Source organism: Crocodylus siamensis, chromosome 11, assembly GCF_052110815.1.
Source record: "Crocodylus siamensis isolate JL-2025a chromosome 11, ASM5211081v1, whole genome shotgun sequence".
In the NCBI taxonomy this organism is placed as follows: Eukaryota; Metazoa; Chordata; order Crocodylia; family Crocodylidae; genus Crocodylus; species Crocodylus siamensis.
In genome coordinates, this window is record NC_143405.1 from 15,727,086 (window position 1) to 15,747,782 (window position 20,697).

The 20,697-nt window shown below is 44.6% G+C and overlaps 1 protein-coding gene across 2 annotated transcripts in view; it reads right to left on the minus strand.

Moving 5' to 3' along the window:
- Positions 1–20,697, minus strand: part of CACNA1B (calcium voltage-gated channel subunit alpha1 B) — a 470,294-nt gene that overhangs the window by 168,166 nt on the left and 281,431 nt on the right. For both annotated transcript variants that reach the window (XM_090021362.1, XM_090021361.1), the window contains 2 exons: positions 18,900–19,109; positions 247–359 (listed from right to left, as the gene is read on the minus strand). In XM_090021362.1, the coding sequence (XP_089877488.1) occupies positions 247–359; positions 18,900–19,109 (323 nt within the window). The remainder of the gene's footprint in view (positions 1–246; positions 360–18,899; positions 19,110–20,697) is intronic.

Sequence of the window (20,697 nt, forward strand, 5' to 3'; positions counted from 1 at the left end):
TTATACAGGAAGCTAGTTCTCCTTATCAGGCTTCTTAAAAGGAAAATATTTACTGCAAGTTTATTTAGATGTGCTTTTGTGATTAGTAAGTTTTCTTATTGTGTGTTGCTGTACCCGATTTACAAAAGGCAGTCAAAGAATAGTAACTGATTCACCTTTGGCCTCCCACCATCACCATCAATCACCCATTGTTCAATAAAGAAAGTTTACACTCACAGTTAGCCTGTGAAGCTGATGTCAGCTTACCCCAAAGTCAAAGCAGTTGAATGAGGAGTGGAAATAATTTCTTGGCCCCAGTCCGTACATCTTCAAGGACATCTCAGTAAGGAACAGACCCAGGAATACAAACTCTGCAAAATCTAGAAACCAGCAAAAGAGGCTGTGAATCAATTACTGAGGTTTAGCTAGGCTAAGACACAGACTGTCACTTAGCAGCACAAAGCTGTCATTTCTGCAAAGGGGAAGTAAACTAATTCAGCATAGTTCATGTAATAGTTTCTCTGCATGTGTATGGGATGCTCATCATGCATGACACACATGGAAGCATTTTAAGTTCTAGTATTGGAAGTTTGCTGTAAGAAATAACGACAACCTCTTTAAAGGGAATTTGAGAAGGAGATTTTGGATTAATGGTGTTCATAAAGAATTTTAATTGCTCCCATGTGCAGACAAGTTTCTTTGGGTAAATCTGATATCTTTTATTAGACCAACTCAAATTTATTGCATCTATAGCATTTACTCTCTATAGACTGTAACAGAACTTGTCTGTCACATTTACAGAGTCACTCTTCTGGTTACAGCTGCTTGGTAAACTTATACAGACTAGCCAACTGCCCTTCCAAATGGGTGTTTTGATGCAGTTACTCAATCTTGTAATCATAAGTATTGATAGCATGTACACAGAGTCCATTAAAAAAAAAAATCCATGTCATTTCAGCACATAAGTTTCACTGACTTCCACCCAAATGTTTTTAATCATGTAGGGTTTGTCCACTTGGGAAGGCTGGTGTATAGTAAGCTAGTATTTACAGGTAATACTTACTGGGCATGTCTATATGTGCATTAATGTGCTGAAATTATGGCACATTAAGGTTAGCATGTGTGTAACCTAATGCACTGTAACTGGCAGTACAGAACAATAGTGCAGGCACATATCTTTTATGTGACACTAATGCTCAGTAGACTAATCTACTGCACATTAGCATGGTTTTCACCGTGAAGTCCTAATGCACAATTGAATTAGTCTACTGCTCTCTTAGCATCTTGTGTAGATGCATCCACTCTTGTGCAAATTCCCTGTGTGGACATTACTAGTGGATACTAAACTGGAACAAGCTACCTTGCATTTAGTACGGCCTAGAGTCGTCACTGGGGAATAGTTATTTCCTGTAAATCACTGTACCCTAACTTCCCCACAAGGACAACAAACCAGGTCACTCAAAAAGCTGAAAGCCCTCTGAAAGTCAGTGAGACTTGGGTGTTTAAATGGGATAGGAACATTTGAAAATTGAATTAATATACATTTTTCCATTTGCCCTTTGTAAACATGCTTCCTCCTTTCTCAGTAGAATTGCTTCCCTGTGTGTGTTCAGAGATGCCAAACTTACTAGTAGTACTAAGCTGAGAGGTTCACAAGTGCTGCACAACCTAGTCAGCTATGGGAGAGTAAGTTAGTTTTCCTTTTGCCTGATGAGTTGCCAACAAAGGTCTAATTTAATTATTATTAAGACAATATAAGGGGCAGTACGGGTGCAGCTGGATTTTTCAGGCCCCGGACTAGGCCTTATAGTTATAGAAAAGCTATCAGTTGCTTTGTAAATTGAGCAAGTTGGATCTGGGGGTCATTATGCAGGAAGAACTATAAAATGTTGAGAAAATAAAAGCCTCAAAGACTAAAGCCCTACCAAAACAAAACGCTATACAACACACACTATTGTCCCCTGGGGAAGAGGATGAGACAAAAAAGCAAAAGATTAATCACATTGCTCAAGGCACTACTGGAAGGCACCCAGATGCTTCAGTGGTGAGGGTAGATCTGAAACTCTATCTACGTTCAGTTTTAACCTGCCTGTCATTTTTGTAGACACACTCTTCTGGGTACAACGGCACTGGGAGCTTCATGATTCTTTAGCTCTTGGATGCAGAATGGCAGCTGCATGGGTAGTATTTGAATGCTAGACTCTTTACAAGGTGTATTTATAAACTGATAACTTGGTTTGCACATTTTTTGAAATAATCTGATTTAAAAAGACTTTTTTTTTTTTTTTTTACTTTCATAGCTTGGACTCACTTTGCTTGCCTTGTACACACAGACTAGTGAATTAGTTTGGCCATCATCTATCTCATGGTGTTGTGCGTGTCTTTTGAAAAATACAGTTTTCAATTATCAAAAAATAAAGAGGATTCTGAACTCTAAATGAAAGACAGTTGTCAGGCACTGCACGTGTGGTGTGAGTTATAAATCCAACAAAGCAGTTTTGCATTAACCCTTCAGTGAGCAGTCTCAGGGAATGTTCTTGTCACAGTGGCAGAGTACAGATTTGCAGCACAGAGTGGGACAGTATTGATTACACCGTCTGGGCCTAGCTCTTTGGCTACAGAGGGGTTTGATGGAAATTTAATTAAAGGGGTCCTAAAGGGTAAATACTTCACACTTGAAAAGAGAGACAGAGTGAGAGAAAGAAAATGAATATATACTTTTCAAATAGAAAATTTAAGCAAATACACACTCCACTGACATGGAAAAGAGTCCTCAGGAGAAACACTGCCCTGGTTAAATGGTAGGAAAATCAAAATAAAAGCTAATAGTTTGCACAGTAGTTCTGGGTCCTTTGGAGGTCTAGGTTCAAAAAATAGGTTGAAGGCCAGTTCCTTGGCATCTGCTCTGTTCCCTCAGTATTGTGGGAGAGAAGTGATGTGGATGGAGAGGCACTTAACAAAGCAAACAAACATTTCACCTGCAAAAGCAAATCCTTGCTGGTGTTAAGTCATCTCTTCCCCACCCCAGGACTGACAGAAGCAGACAGAGCACACCAGTGATCTGGGATTGTTATCATCTGCATAACCTGAACCAGCTCTGACAATGCTTTAAAGCTGTGTGTGCCCAACACAATGATAGACAGAGACACTTGAACTAGTCCAGACCAGGCAGAGCTAATTCACTGAAAGTATCACCAAGCTGATGCAACTCTACTGCTTCTGGTCCCAAAGCCAGCTTAAGTATTTCAGTACAGCACTGAATTTTGCCATGTAGATATGCCCTACCTTGCTCGAGGGGCTGATTATCCTGGTTCATATCTGGTTCCAGGATCAGAGAAACACAAAAGGAGCTTCAAAACACTTTTACTCTCCCACCACAGATCCTGCACTTAGCAGAAGTCAAACAGACCAAAGGATCTGGCCTAAGGTTTGATAGAACTCCTTTATTCCTACAGAAAAATTAGGTCCACATTACAGCAGAGACTCTGACAGAGGTAGCAGTCCCAAAATAGGAGGGGACAGCAAAAATCCTTGTGAGTGAGGTCTGAGCTGTATTGGAAAGGTTATGTCTGAGTAGCATCTGCCTGTCTTACACCTACCTCTAGCTAGTACCATAAAATGACTACATGCAAGAGAACCAGATTCACCTATAAAATTCAAAGAATGGCTATGTTCCACAGTAGACAGAGAAGGTCAGCACAGAAGATAAACTTGAGCTATGTATGGGATTATTCTGTGTTTTAGATAATAGTAGCATACCTACCTCTTACCTAGTGCTTTTCAGCAAAGCACTTTCAAGTACTCAGAGCACTTTACCAATAACATTATCCCCATTTTATAGGTGGGAAAACTGAAGTACTAAAAATTGATTTGCCCCAAAACACCCAGCAGGTGACTGGCAAACCTGGGAATGCAACGTAGGCTTCCCAAGTCCCAGTCCAATACTTGTTGCATTATTCTATCGTGTCTCCTACATGCATGCAAACAGCCAACCCACAACAATATGTGAAAGAGAAAGATTAACTTCCTTAAGGTAAATGAAAATAAACAATGACATTTGGTAGAAAACAAGGAGACATCCAAGTAGTATGAGTGCCTACCCCACATCTCCAGAAGGAGAAAAACCAATGTACCATTTCAGAGTTGATGATCCTTACATCTGGAATGGAGTTCAGCACCGATAATGGTAACCGTATCCCAACACATACTATTAGCAAAATAGGACCTGCGGGACAGATCCAGACCACCAACTGATTGGCCTGAGGGTGGGTCCCTGCCAGTTGATTGGATCTGCCCATGCCTGCCCCCATGGTGCTGCACAAGGGGCTGAGCCTTGTCTGTTCCTGCCTGAGGCAGCCTGCACTACATTCCCATCTGCTCCAGCCCCAGCCCCCTGGGTACTGCTCTGCTCCCCGTGCCTCCAGAGGCTTCTTCTCCTGCCCCGATGCATTCACTGCTCCAGGCAGCAGGCAGTGTAGGGAAGCAACAGCGGCCATGGGGACTCATGCTGGGCACCATATGCTCAATCAGGTAAGGTGGGGGAGCTGCAGCTGGGCGGCTCCTGCCCCACGACGCAGGGATCCAGCTCCAGATCCTGGCTGCCATCCCCCATTCAGCTGCCTGCAGGTGGCTGTTCATTGTGCCATGTGGGCGGAGTGTGTGGAAGGCAGCCAGGAGCTGGAGCCGGAGCTGCCTGGCTGCCATTTCCCCCACACCCAGAGTGTCACAGCAGCATCAGGAGGAGATGCTGCTGGAGGCAGGGGAAGCCACACAGTTCTCAATTCAACTGCACTGGAAGCAGCCCCTCCAGGAAATGCAGGTTGCCCCAAGAGGGAGTAGGCCAGGCTCATCCCCACATGGAAAGCTGTGGGCTGGATGGGCGGGGAGGGAGGATTGTATCTGCATCTGCACTGCCCTGGTGAGCTCTGCTGCATGCACCCCTTGCTCCCCCACCCTCCCTTCACCCCCAGCCAGCTCCTGGGATCTAGCACATGGCCACCCCCCCACACATACACCCCCCACCATACTCCCCCACACTCACTATACACAAGTTAGATATATTTTGAGCTATTATGCAATTGCCTCTATATATGCCACTCAAAAAACAAAATGGGGCAAAAATATTTTTTGAAATAAAATTAAAATATATTACAGTAGATGGGGGGATGTTTTAGTATGACTTGTTTTTAATCTATAACTTGTTAAAATTATATTTTCTAAAAGATTATGTGCGTGCAGCCCTCAACAGCTCATTAAAACGAGTCAAGTGGCACTCCAGCTGAAATAATTGCCCACCCCTGTATTAGGTGTTCTGGCCATGAGACTTCATGGTAATGTACAGGGCAGCAAGAAAGGATGGACTCAAGAATGAAGAAAAAAACCAAGAACCAAAGTCCTCAAGTGCAAAAGACTGACTCAGAATGAATCAGCTTCTCCAGCTGACAGATCAGAAACAGGATTTTTTCTGACATGGCCCTGCCCATATAATTGAAAATGCAATTTCTTGTTTGGACCTCCTGGTATTCAGGCCCCACATTTAATTTAATCTACCTTAAACAGAAGCATTTTGTAATGTAATTTAAGGAAAAAAAGTTTGATATAAACAAGCTAATTTAATTTAAAATTTGTGTTATTGGCAAAGGCCACACTGGTATATTTTTGCCCCATATGTTTGAATTAGGTAGTTAGTGGCTCTTTTTTTGTCAGTCACCAATGATTCAATTCCATTTCTGCACTGTCTTGAAATCTGATGTCATTGGGAACAGGCACTGAGGATCCTGCTAACAGGTTTCTTTGCTCTTCGCCCATACAGAAAAGTCTGACCAAGAAAGGAATCCCATAAACGTCTAAACCTCCCTCCTCTGACAAAACTGGCTGGAATATTCAGTTGACATAAACAAATATACTTGCTTCAAGAAAGACTTTTTTCTCAATTGCAAATGTTGCATATTTATATCCAGAGGGAACGTCATCTCTACTTCAAAGGCAAACATGATATCATCAAGAAATTAACTGCATAATGTATATGGTTCCACATACTACAGCACACACAAAGGAAGAGATAAGTTCTCAGACCATTATGGCAAAAATATGTAGATCGAGTTTCATATTTTCAGGTGTAAAGTAGGCACTTGAAGAAAACATTTATCTTTACACTTTTAAAACTTCATTTTTGAATAATATTGAGGCCAGGGTGTCTTCCACTAGAGAATGTCAACTCTATCAACTGTCATTGGCAGTCCCTCGGAATCAAGGATGATGGCCATCAGGCTTGATGGGTCCTCAGGTGACTGAGAAGCCCGATTCTGGATACACACATTCTTCAGCAAAGGGGGCATGTTGTTGTGTGGGGAAGTGGGATTTGCAGCCCCAGTCTGGTCTCCTCTTTCCTCCACTGCTGCCGTTCCACCTCAGTATTGAATCACTGGGCCTTGACATGGTGCGCGCCTTGGTGGACCAGGTGGCACCACACTGAACAGTCAGCAGCTTGCTCCCAGCCATTGGTGTCAATGCCTCCATGCTTGAGGGTGACCTTGAGTGTGACTTTTTACCACTTCCTTTCACTGCCCTTTTGAGCATTGGCCAACGGAGAGCTGGGAAAAGAGAATCTGGTGAAGGAGGCAGTTCTCAGACATCCAGATGCAGTGGCCCATCCATTGAAGTTGATTTCTCAAGAGCAAAACTTAGATGCTGGTGGACGCAGCTTCATGGAGGACACTTGCACCGGTCTGGTGGTCCTCCCATTTGAATCCCAGGATTCGTCATAAGCACCACTGGTGAAAGCTATTGAGGGTCTTAATGTGGCATCAGTAGATGGTCCAGGTTTCACCGCAGTAGAGGAGGGTGGTCAGCACAACAGCTTTGCAAACCAGGACCTTCATCAACTTCTGAAGATCTCTATTTTTGAAGACACCTTGTTGCAGCTTGAAGAAGGCAGCACTGGTGCAGTTGACCTGGTACTAGACTTCATCAATGGCAGCCTGTTGAGAGAGGTGGCTGCTGAGATATGGAATGTGCTCCACATACTGCAGAGCCTCCCCATCTAGACAGTGCAAGGGATGTCCAGCAGGCCTGGCGAGGGTTGGTGGAGAACCTTTGTCTTGGCGATGTTCAAGGACAGGCCAAGTCTCTTATACAAAGCATTGAAGAGATCTAAAGTCACTTGCACATCCTGTGCGGAGTGAGCCATCATGCAGCAATTGTCCTCAAACTGAAGGCCATGGATGTCCTTGGTGGTGAGTTTCATTTTTGCCCGGAAGTGCCCAAGATTGAACGCTTCCCGTCCAGTCGATACTGGATACTGACGCTGGATGGTAGATCATCTCAGATGAAGTAGATGATGATGGTCACGTAGATGGTGGACAGAACGGGGGTGATCACACAACCTTGTTTGACCCCAGTCCGGATGTGGAAGGAGTTGGTTTCAGATCTTCCACTCAGGAGAGGGGTGGTCATATCATCATGCAAGAGCCTCAGCATGGTGACAAACATCAGAGGGTAGGCAAGACATTGGAGGATGGTCCACAGAGCTTCACGATTTAAGGAACTGAATGCCTTGGTCAGGTCAATGAAGGCAGGTTCTTGATTTTGCTCCTGACATTTTTCTTGGATCTGCCTGGCAACAAAAACCATGTCCGCAGTACCCCAGGATGGTTGGAAGCTGCACCGGAAGCATCTCCTCAGCGATGGGACAAAGGTGGTTCAGGAGGATGCAGGTCAGGATCTTATCCATAATGGATAGGAGAGAAATCCCCCTGTATTCCCTGAGGAGGAATAGCAGCTAAAGGGAAAGACAGTACAAGTAACAGCAAGGTAAGGCTTCCTGGAATGTCCAACTGCCAGGTCACCTAGTGGGGGAAAAGAAGAGTTCAGTCTCTTCAGTACATTCGTCTTCTGTCCTTCTTTCACAGATTTCCAGTCAAGGGAAAGGGCCTGGGCATAAACAGGTGCATTCTGCAGATCAATACCTGGCTGTGCAAATGGTATCACCAGCAGGATTTAGCTTCTTTGACCATGGGATGTTGTTCCAAGAAAAAGTATTGCTGGGAAGAGATGGGATCCACCTGACGAAGAGAGGGAAGAGCATCTTCACAGGCAGCCTTGCTAACCTAGTGAGGAGGGCTTTAAACTAGGTTCACTGGGGGATGGAGACCAAAGCCCTGAGGTAAGTGGGGGACTGGATGACCTGGAGAAAGAGCAAGCAGGAGGGGGCAACAGGAGAGGTGTTCTCATTCTTTTTGAGAAATCAGGACAATCAACTAGTTACAAGGGCTGTGTGAAGCTTCAGTCCCTGACTCAATCTGGGAAAGATCTGGCCAGATTTGCTGGCTGAATCTCCAAATCCAAATCAAATCAGAGGACCCTTTAACCTCTCCGAATCAAATTGGAACCCTCCAAATTGATTCAGAGAGATTTGGACAGACACAGCTTTAAACGTTTTTTCTACATACCTCTAGGTAGCAGGCAGTTCATGAGTGCTGCAATGGTGGGGCAGATGGAGCATCCCACAGAAGCACGCGGAGGTCCCCAATGTGTTCGGCAGCAGACCCGGAAGTGGACCAGAAGCACTTCCAGTCCACATCTGGGTCCACCGGGGAGCATGTTGGAGGCCCCCCCCCCCCGTACCCCTCCCCCGGCTCGGTGATTGGTGCCTCCTGGGTTTGGGGAGCACCCAGGTTCCCCCTATGGCCAATCGCTGAGCCAGAGGGGGGTGGGGAGCGGAGGGCCAGCATGCTCCCTGGCAAACACAGAAGTGCTTCTGGTTCACTTCTGGGTCTGCTGCCAAATGCACTAGGGACCTTCCTGCACTTCTGTGGGACACTCCATCCAGTACTTCTGGTCCACTTCTGCATTCGCCACTGAGCACATGGAGGGCCCCCCACACTCCTGTGGGATGCTCCATGCACCTCAGCATTGCAGTGGTCACAAGCTGTGCTGGTACCTTGAGGTACGTAGAAAAACCTTTTAAAGCTGTGTCTATGGCCAAATTGCTGATTCTCCAAATCAGCATCGAATCTTCAGATTCGGATTCAGCCAAATTGAATCAGAGACAGTGATCCAAATCAATGAATTGAATCACTGTCCCTGATTTGGGCCGAATCTGAATTGAATAGGGCCTGCTTTGTACACCCCTACTTCAGGTGCCTGTACATGAATGCACAGAGCCTGGGAAATAAGCAGGAAATACTGGAAGTCCTTGCACAGTCACAGCACTATGACATGACTGAAATAACAGCAACTTGGTGGAAGCTTGCATGACTGGAGCATTGTCATGGATGGGTACAAACTGTTCAGGAAGGACAAGCAGGGGAAAAGAGGAGGAGGAGTTGGACTTTATGTAAAAGAGCCATACGATCGCTCAGCGCTCCAGTATGAAACTGGAGATAGGCCTGCTGAAAGTCTCTGGGTTAAGGTCAGAGGTGAGAGCAACATGAGTGATGTTGTGGTGGGGGTCTGCTATAGACCACCAGACCAGACGGAAGTGGTGAATGAGGCTTTTTTTAAACAACTTCCAGAAGTTTCCCTACCAAGCCCTGGTTCTCCTGAGGGACTTCAATAACCCTGACACCTGCTGGGAGAGGAATACAGTAGTGTTAAGGTAATCCAGCAAGTTTTTGGAGAGTGTTATGGACAACTTCCTGGTGTGGGTCCCTTACTGAATGGGGAAGGCAACCTTGTGACAGAGAATGTAGAAAAGGTTGAAGTGCTCAATGCCTTCTTCTTCTCAGTCTTCACAGGCAGAGTCAGCTCCCAGACTACTATACTGGGCAGCACAGTTTAGGAAGAATGTGAGGAGCAGCCAGCACTGGCAAAGGAACAAGTTAGGGACTATTTAAAAAAGCTGAACATGGGGCCAAACAGGATGCACCCAAAGGTGCTGAGGGAGTTGGCTGATGCAACTGCAGACCCATTGGCCATCATCATTGAAAACTTATGGTGATCAGGAGAGGTCCCAGATGATTGGAAAAGGGCAAACGTAGTGCCCATACTGAAGAAAGGGAAATAGGAGGATCCAGGGAACTATAGACCAGTCAGCCTCACTTCAATCCCTGTAAAAAATCATGGAGCAGATCCTCAAGCAATCCTTGAGGAGCACTTGGAAGAGAAGAAGGTGATTAGGAACAGTCAGCATGAATTAACACCAAGGGCAAGTCATGCCTGACCAAATTGGTTGCCTTCTATGATAGGGTGACTGGTTTTATGGATGCGGGGAGACCAGTGGATGTGGTGAACCTTGATTTTAGCAAGGCTTTTGATACAGTCTCCTACAGCATTCTCGCAGGCAAGCTAAGGAAGTACAGGTTGGATGAATGGACTGTAAGATGGACAGAAAACTGGCTGAAGCATTGGGTTCAAAGGGTAGTAGTCAATGGCTCAATGTCTAGTTGGCAGCTGGTATCAAGTAGAATGCCCCAGGGGTCAGTCCTGGGGCTAGTTTTGTTTAATGCCTTCATCAATGACTTGGAAGATGGCACAGAGTGCAACCTCAGCAAGTCTGCAGATGACACCAAGCTGGGGGAGTAGTAGATACGCTGGAGGATAGGGCTAGGATTCAGAGTGACCTAGACAAATGGGAGCATTGGGCCAAAAGACATCTCATAAGGTTCAACAAGGACAAGTGCAAAGTCTTGTAGGAGGATGGAACATGGGATGGAACAATCCCATGCATCAGTACTAGCTGGGCAGTGGCTCTACAGAAAAGGACCTGGGGGGTGAGGCGGGCCAGTACGGGGTGCTCCTGCATTGAGTCGCCCACCTCACTGCGCCTGACTGCTTTCCAGGCTCTGAGTGCCTCTCTGGGGGTGCCTCACATCTGGCCGACCCCCTTTCTGGAACATACCTGCTAGCCTGGGGTAAAAAATGCCACCCCTCAGGGCTGGGCTTGATTCTGGCTCTGTTTCCCCTGGGTAACACAGACATAGTAGCCCTCAAGGGTACTTGACTCACTTCAAGCACTTGGGGGTGCTTCCCTCAGTCAGAAGCACAAGTAGTAGTCTTCCTTAGTCAGCTGAACCAAGGGGACTCCAAGGCATAATCCACACCCACACCCAGTAAGTCTCCCATGTTAGGTACAAAGGAGAACTTTATTGGTTACAAAGGGTAGGGTTGGAATAGGGTACAGGGTAGAGCAATATCAGAGAAATCCCACAGAGCAAACTGGCATGGCTGGGTAGCCTTTGATCACACATCTGAGTTACTGCAAACTATATATCTAGTTAGATCTCAGGTAGCTAACTCACAAGTATCATCCAGAGACAGGTGGAAATTCCCTCTGGAGGCAGGCAGTTCCTTGATCATGAGTTTTGAGAGACAGCAAGTTTCAGATGGTACAGCTCTTCTCTCTCTTTGAGTCTTCCTCATGGCTGCTGCCCCCTCTTCCTGGGCAGTCCTTAACTTATATAGCCCTTATGACCTCGTTTACCTGGTCCAATGGAAGCCAACACCTGTTGGCTGTCAGCCAACCAATTTGAAATGCATCACTAGTAGCTTGGCAGACTGACCGTCTCTAGCTCCCCAGAGAGCCCAAGCCCCTCACCCAGGTATGTGATGCCAGTCACGTAGGCAGAGGGAGCAGGTTTCCCCGGTCACTCACGAATGTATCCAGCTCGGGTTTCCTATGAAGATAGGGTAAGGTGTATATCCTCTGCTGGGCCCATCTTAAACAAACTGTCTCAGAGCAGAGTTTTTGGGGAGAAACAGAGGTTGCCTTCTGTCACAGGGGGTACAGTGGACAATAAGCTGAATATGAGCCAACAGTGTGCCCTTGTTGCAAAGAAAGGTAATGGCATACTGGATTGCATCAGTAAGAGTGTGATTATTCCCCTCTATTCAGCAGTGGTGAGGCCACATCTGGAGTACTGTCTTCAGTTTTGGGCCCCCACTATAGAAAGGATGTGGACAAATTCAAGACAGTCCTGCGGAGGGCAATAAAAACGGTGAGAGGGCTGAGGGACATGACTTACGAGGAAAGACTGAGGGAACTGAGCTTATTTAATTTAGAGAGAGAAGACTGAGGGGGGATTTAATAGCAGCTTTCAACTACCTGAAGGAGGGTTCAAAAGAGGATGGAGCTCGACTGTTCTCAGTGGTGGCAGATGACCGAACAAAGTTGCAGCAAGAGAAATTTAGGTTAGATATTAGGAAGAATTTTCTTACAAGCAGGGTAGTAAAACACTGGAACAGGTTACCCAGAGAGGTGGTGGACTCTCCATCCTTGGAGGTTTTTAAGACCCAGCTAAACAAAGCCTTGGGTGGGATGATCTATTTGGGGTGGTCCTGCTTTGAGTAGGGCTTTGGACTGATGACCTCCTGAAACCCCTTCCAACCCTAATTTTCTATGATTCTATGATTTTTAAGCTTCCAGGTCATTATGAATATTTCTTCATCTAATCTCCTACATAAGCAGGACATAGAACCTCCACTAATATTTTCTGCATCAAACATACATCTTCTGTTAGCTACTGCTTATCTTTTAAAAAGCTAATGGCAAATCTACGACTTGCATAGATAAGTTGTTGCAGGGGTTAATCACTGGAAGGAACATGCACCTCATGTTTAGACTGAGTTTTTCCACTGGTAGTTTCCAGCCACCATATCTCATTTATGCCACCGCATCTCATTTCAATGTTAAAAAACTGTCTTCTAGTAGAAACCTCTTTCTCTTGAGAATGCCAGCAACAATAGTAACCAACAGGTGATGGTGAATAGGGCTGTGCAAAACGGCATCATTTCATTTCGACTTCCATTTCAATATTTCGAAGGGACAGTGTTTTGTTTCGAGTTTCATTGAATGTTGAAGTGCTGTTCCATTTCATTTTGTCAAAAATGTTTCGCTGTTTCAACACTGTTTCAACAGTTTGCCCATAGGTTATAATGGGGAAGCATGAAACTGCCTATAACTTTTGTCATTTCTTGGCAGATTTGGATGAAAACATCAGGAATGGTAGCCCCTTCCGAAGGCATGAAGCCTGCCAGGTTTCAAGGAGATAGGTCCAGGGGTTTCTGCGAAAGGGCACTTCAAAGTTTTGACAGCAAAACTCATGTCACTTGTAAGTGTGAAGGCACATGGAGGTAAAAATTACAGGGGCAGTAGCCCCTGATGAGGCCATGAAGCCTGCCAGCTTTCAAGGAGATAGGTGCAGGCGTTTCTGGGAAACTGCACCTCAAGCTGCTGAAAAGCAAAACTCGTGACGTGTGACTGTGTGCGTGCTAAGGCACAATGGGATGAAAACTGCAAGGACAGTAGCCCCTACTGAGGCCATGAAGCATGCCAAATTTCAAGGAGATAGGTTCAGGGGGTTCTGGGAAACTGCACCTCAAACTGTTCAGAGCAAAACTCATGATGTGTGACTGTGTGTGTGTTAAGGAGCAACCGTTTTTCCGTCCCTCCCCCAGAGCACTGGGATTGGAAGGGACCTCAGGGAAGGATCACAGTCACTGGCCAGCTTCACAGTCAATATAAGAGCAATCCTTCTCCTCTCTTCCCCTTCCCTCTCCTTAGTTTCTCTTTAGCTGCAAGCAAGCCCAGCTTCAACATTCGAAACATTTTGAGTTTTTCAAAACATTTTGACTGCCCTCATTTCATTTCAAGGCTGTTTCAAAGCCTTTAGTTTTGTTTCAATTTTGCTGTTTTGAGCTCAAAACAAGTTGAAACAGCGTTGAACCGAAACACCTGGCAAAATTTCACACAGCCCTAATGGTGAATGGTTGTATAAAGAACACCTACGACCAGGGGCTAATTTAATCAATGTGACTGAACAAAGGTTTTTATTTTGAAGAATAGAGCTTGGTCTATACAATGGGACCCTGATACTCACAGAAGAGATGGAACTGGTGTTCCTCCTCTACTGAGAAAGAAAGCGGAATAACTAGTGAAGCACTGATTCTTATTGGTATACTGGTATCTATGGGTCTTTACTGAAGAACTATGCCCCAAGAATTCACCTAAACAGATCAGGGTGCAGCACAGATACTACAGTGAAAATAAGCATATGTTCGGATTCATTTCCTAGAGTGCTTACAGTTTCTTCAACAAAGGAGCTGAGACAATAGGAAATATGCAGAGAAAACCAAATCAGAACATTTCAATAAAGAGAAAATTAAAAGAAAAGGACAAACAAATCAATGCAAACCCACAGATTCATACTAGCCATTCTCCAAGGAAAATTCATTTGTAACTTAATTAAATGCTTCCCAGAGAGACAGGCATAATTGAAATACAGGGTGCCTGGGTTGAGTTTCAAGGAGCAGACCCTCCTTGACTCCACTCCACCCCATCACTCCTGCCTGCTGCAGTTCACAAGGCTGCTTTCTAGTTCAATTATAGGTACTTTCCATGAAACAATATAATTAGAAGCAGTTGAATTTCTCTTGTTCTCCATCAGACCAGCAAAGTGTTCCTTCTCTGGAGCAATTTGTAATCATGTTTAAAGTCTTTCAATCATGTGCCTAAAGATGTTATTACTTGTTTCAATGATATTCTTAAAATACTTTGCTTTTGTAAGATTTATAAGCATTGTACTTATAAGGCTTCAAGAAGGACTCCTACATACAGGGTGTGTTCCCAAATCCAGCAGAGGTAAGGATAGTCAAAGACTTCAGCGTAAAGACAGGCCAGAATAGAAACGATAAATTTGATAATCCTTAACATTTGGGAAAATTTGTTTCTACATTTCTGGATGCTTTTACAAACTCCTCAGTCTAGAAACTTTTAAAACAATTTTCTTCATGCAATTTCTACTGCTTTAAAATTAGAGAGGTGCTAGAAATCACATCCCACCACACATGACCTCTCTCAGTCAAGATGGTGGCTATTTCCCTCCTGTTCTTAACCAAAAGCAAGAGGTTCAAAAGCAAATGAAAATTATTAACAAAAAAAGGTTAAGCACTATGGTTAAGTATAGACAGTCAAAAAGCCCACAGCTGAATTGATTCAGTTTTTGCAGGTTAGTCTAAGCTGCAAAGATTGAACCAATAAGCAAATGAGCAGACAATCACTTTTGATTGAGGAAATGCAGCAAATGCTTGCAGTAGCTCAAGCCAGAAGCTGGGGGGCACTAGAGCAAGCCTGCCAGCCACTGTCAAAGGGAAGGGAACAGAGAAGCTCTCCAAGACTTTTCCCCCCTCCCTGCTGGAGTGGAGGGGGCATGGCTAGGCCCCAGCCCATGCTCTGCCTGGGCAGGGGATGCTGCCAGGCTGAGGAGCGGGTGGGTTTAGGGAAAGGTAGTGGCATGGAATTCATAAAAGCCTGAACAAAAATAGTTCTTTCTCTGAAGTAGTATAAATTGAAGAACTATAAACACAGCATAGCTGTATGTTTACTTCCTCTTTTGGCTGCCCCCAAGGTCTCTGGGATTTGCTGTCCAGAATCACAACAGTAGAACTCTGCTGGGTTGCTCATCACTTCCTCTTCCTGCTTCCAAGTGTCTTGGATTTGTAGTCCACAGTTGCAACCAATAATTAGTAAGCAGGGCTGGGTAGCTCTGTACTTGGGGGATGGGGAATTTAACCTCCTCCCTGGCCCCAGACCCCAGCCAGGGTTTGCCTGGGGGGAGGCAGTGAGCCAGCCCTCACTGCTCCAGCTAGGGAGCAGAGGGGTGGGATCAACCCTGCTTTCTGGAGAAGATGGCTCAGCCCTGAGCAGCCCCGTGCTGAAAAGCATACAGGGATGTTGGGGAACTGTGATTTAACTGTGAAGGGGTCTAGGACAGAAGTTTCATAAACCGGTTTGACCCAAATCAGTTAAATCTGATACTATGTTCAGCCAGGTTTATCTTAAACCAGTTTGTTCAACCATGTTTATCTTAAACCAGTTTCAGCCATTTTGAACTGTTTTATGTGCACTGAACTTCTGTTCTCTTACAGATTTAAACCAGTTCTGTTCACTTAAACCAGTTTATGTGCAACTTCTGTCCCTAGCCTACTTGACCTATCAAACCTGAATTTATTTGGCATTCTATCTAAATCTTTGGGTTCATCAAACCAAACCACTGGTATTTCCAGCGCATGGCACAAGGCTCAATTCAAAAGAAACTACATTTTCATTTTGAATGGACAGAGATATTTTCTCCATGTTCAACATTTCCATTTTCTTATGATAACCAACTGATATAGCTTATACTAAGAATACTAGGAACACAAAGTACATGCTTAGATATGAACTTCCACAAAGTGAGTGGGTCTTTGGATTGGGGGTTGAGTGTTCTAATTAATAAGAATATTCCCTGCACCATCCACTTCAATTCCTAAATGAGAAGGATTTTAGCTCACGCACTTTTTAAACATTCGCTTAGAAATGTTACTGCATTAGTAAGTTCCAAGAAAGCAAGTTAGGAAATTTAAAGTTTTAGTGATGAAAGACTTAAAATACTTTTCTAGAAACTTAGCCCCAATTCAAGAAATCCTAATGCTTAGATTTCTAATTACTTTGCCATGCTAGCTTATTATTTCCACTGTTTAACTCAGGAAATGAATAGGCAGGGCTAATTTTCCTGTGTGGTCTGTCTCTATTTCCACTCTGAGTCCTTCAAGCGAAGTACAGTTGAAAACATTTTTCACCTTTTCACACATCCCTCACTATAGCTTTAGTTACCTGACATTATTAAATATTTTAGTAAACATTAATACAGACGTTTCTTGAAGTCACAGTGGGCGCATCTACATAAGACACTACATCGCCATAGTGATGAGCTACAGCAATGTAGCATCAGCGGGCCCGAACTGTGACACCAAAGCTATTGTGCAGTAGCAATGAGCTGTAGCAGTAGCAACTGTGGGTTGGAAATGACCTATGCGCCACTGGGGCTGTGCAGTAACGGCAATTACTGCACAGTCATTTAGTACTTGCTAAAGCTAAAGCAAGTACTAAAGAACAACTGCGCAGCTGAGCACACATGTACATGCATGTACCCAGTAATTAGTGGCCTCTGCTTCCAGGTCAATTAAAAGGAAAGACATTAGAAGTTAAGCTTTTTACCTTATTTCAAGGGAGTAAGGCTTTGTTCTTAAGTTACGGTGCTTAAATTAAATATTTTGTTTAATTCTTATTTTACTTTTCCATCTCATTTATTTTTGTCTGGTGTTGGAAAAATTGCCCCCAGGTCCTAAATCCAGCAGCCACTGGTGAACTTTGCATATTGGTCCAGAGGCTTGAGATGTAAGAAAGTACGCATCCTGGCCCAATCCTGCAAAGCTTTTAAGCACATGTTTAATCTTCGGCACCGAAGTCATTGGGGATGTTGTTATGGACTTTCATGGTCCTAAAAATGACAACAGATTTTCTAACATACAAAATGCTCCAGTTCAAACTGTAATGCATTGAAGGAGAGGAGTTCCTGTCATATACTACACTGCTTGACATACATGGCCACTTTCTGAAGTGCCTGCATGGAGGTCTGCCTCCATTAACAACCTGACCCCAGGTCTCAGAGCCGATGCCTTCTGTTTACTGCAACCCCAATGAAGACTAGGAGCCTGCTCCCAATATGAGTTTTGCAGTTGACTTCCCCAGGGATAGGGATCCAGGAGGAATTATAAAAAGTGCATCATGCAGTTTTCACTGCCTGTCATGCTTTAGGTTCATTTATACAACTTCTCTCTTAAGAGAAATCCTAAGATGGGGAGTGATCTTGGAAGTCATGACACAGAACAGTACATAAAGGAGCTCAATTACAGGAGATGGATAATGTGTGAACCTCAATTATGATAAGTGTGAAGTGATGCACATAGGGAAAAATAACCTCAAATACACATGAGGTGATTCTATATTAACTTTTACCACACAAAAAAGAGATCCTGGTGTTGCTGTGCACATTTGCTAACGACGTCAAGTCAGCGTTCAGCAGCAGAGAAACAAAGCATCAGGGTGTAAACAAAACACCAATATGCAGTCGGTGCAAACTCCCATTTTTCAGAAGGTTTTGGGTCAAGCCTTGCTGCCTTCAGATAAACATAGTTATAGTAAATACTGTACCCACTTCTGTACAAAGGGTATTGTGAAAGCATGAATATAATCACTAGAGACAGGGTACAGCTTTATAAAGGATTCGGTTGCAGAAAACAGGATTTGTTGACTATTCGTTTCAGAATAAAACTGTATAAGTTTTAACAAAGCATGCAGTAACACTTCAAGAGCGTTTAGGTAGTATTGTAAGCTCACTCTAATGGATGGCTGAAGGCATCAGCCTAAAGCAAAACCAACAGACAGCACTCTTGTGTGCTATGACTTGCATATCTATAGGACCCAAGACATTTTCACAGAAGGATACTATTATATGCATCCTTCTTGACCTCTCCTGATTTATTAAGATAACTGCTCTCATGGAAGGACACTTTCCGTGCAAGCATGTAGTTATGAGGGTTTTACATAAATTAGTACAACTGTATTGAGTTAGTGTTAAATGTTGGTGGCTGGAAAAATATTTCTGGTGCATGTGGACTTCAGTGTCTGTCTTATGTTTATTATAAAAATGGTTTAGTGACCAGAACACAGAGAATCCCAAAGGCAAATTATCAACTCTAGTGTGACACTTGCATCCAGGAGGTTCTCTGGACAGCTGCTAAGGAAAACTGCTGGAGAAAAATCATTAAGTCACATTCCCCCACCCTCATGCAACCCCCCCAAAACGTTCATCAAGTTTGTGGGTGTTCAGACTTGAAGTCTAGGGTTGAGCCTAGATTAAATGTCAACATTATCAACAATGCGATAAAGCACTCTGGACTACTTTTTACTGGACGTGACCCTTTTTCTAATAGTGTTTCGGAGGGGCAGTTAGGAATATATTCATGCAACTTTCTGAATGAAATACAGGAAGTTGCAAAAAGACCTCAAGTTTGCAGATGGTGAAAATATGAACTGAGTGCTCAGAGCACTCAGGAAAGCAAGGGTTAGATGGAATAAGGTTACAATGCCCAACACTTACACAAAGCAGTGGTGAGTTTCTCTGGCTGGGCGTAATGCACCATGGCAACACACAGGGTGTTCAAAGTAACGACACAGAGGACGATCCAATAGAAGCTTTGTGCTTTCACCATGCGCCGGATAAAGAACCGGAACATCTTCTCTTTCCTCCGGAAATATGAGGAACTTTCATTCTTCCCACTCTTCAGACTGGCACGAGCAAATGGAGACCCTGCACATCAGAGAATAGAGGGGAGAGTCATCACACTAAACCCATGAAGAAAAGGAGGGGTGAGGGCACCTGAAATCATTCACAACGAAGAACCTCTCCAATCGCCGTAAATACAGTGGATGGAACTTGGCTCAAGGATTGGATTCTTAAGTCACTTCGGGACTCATCCATGAGCCGTGGTAGAGATCATCCTCAAATCGAGGGAGTGCTGATGACAATAAATACAACTAAGCATGCATCTGACTGCATTTAGAATAGACCAAGAAACCCACTTGTCCCAGCCTTCCTAAAAGATTAAATCTCTTGCATAAAAAAGCACCTAACAGGGATGTCCTGCACCTAAACCTGTTAAGGAACTTGGGAAGTCCCAGCCTACACTCTTAAATCCTCCCTCATTGGTTGAACTAAAAGTATGGGCAGGTCTACTGCGCTGTCCGTTCACTAGCTAGCCTGCAAACCATGGGTTGCATCACGTAGAGCTGGTTCTGTGGCACACAGAAAGAGGAACAGGTCAAGTCCCAGCGTTGTGTGGTGACCTTCCTTGGGAAACTCAGTTCTGGCTGCCAGAAACCCTGGGACAGAAAATGGGCAAGACTTTTTCTCTGTTCCCCATCACTACCCTGGACTGCTATGCTGAGCATTTACTGCTTCTTTACAAAAGGAAGTGTGTCACTTCATCTAGTGCTTCCTACCCACAGCAGCATCACCCTGCACAAGGGAAGAGCCCTGGACTCTCTTTTTAGCTCGGTAGGCTGAATACCTGTGAAGTTGTGGACAGTATAGAAGCAAATCCCCTCTCCTAACGCTTTGAGGCTGATACATGAGACGTGAAGGCTGCTGGAGCATGCTAATTAGTATGCTCCAGCAGACACAATTAATCAAGTCTGCTCTGATGCACTGTAATTACAGAATGTCAGAGCAGCCTTCCCGCACGTCTACAGGCACTTTTTGTTTTAAAATGGTTCATGGCAGGGATGTCAAACATACGGCCTGCAGGCTGGATCCAGTCTGCAAGCCTTGACTCTGGTTTCTATTGGGGACCTTCCTGCAGCAGCAGCCAAGCGCCTTGGCAAGAGCTGCAGTGCTGGAGCCCAGCAGCGCTGTGAAAAGAAGCTTGGCACCATGGCTTGTTCCTGCAAGTCCATGAGATACCGTGCTTCTTCCTGCCTGGTCCCAGACCAGCTGAAGCAAGTGCCATGTGTGCAGGATCTGGCATGGGGTGGCAGTCCCTGGGCCCAATCCAGCCCACATGGCCAGCCCCCACACCACTCATCCACCTCACGGACCCGTTCCATAAGAGTTATCTGGTCCAAGGGGCCAAATGAATGCGACACCCCTGGTTTAAGGCCACATTTTAAATTGGCTGCCACCATGGTCTATTGTGGACCATTTTGCCCCAACTTTCCGGGTCATCCTGGAAGCTTTTGAGATGGGTTTCACAATAACTTTATACCATCTGTACTGAAAATTTTAGGAAAAGGCACTTTGGTTTAGCTGATCACAAAGTATGCCCTCAGTTATTACTAAGTTGGCTATACAAACAAGATGCCCAGACCATCAGAGATGAGCTTTTATGAACAGGCTCTGT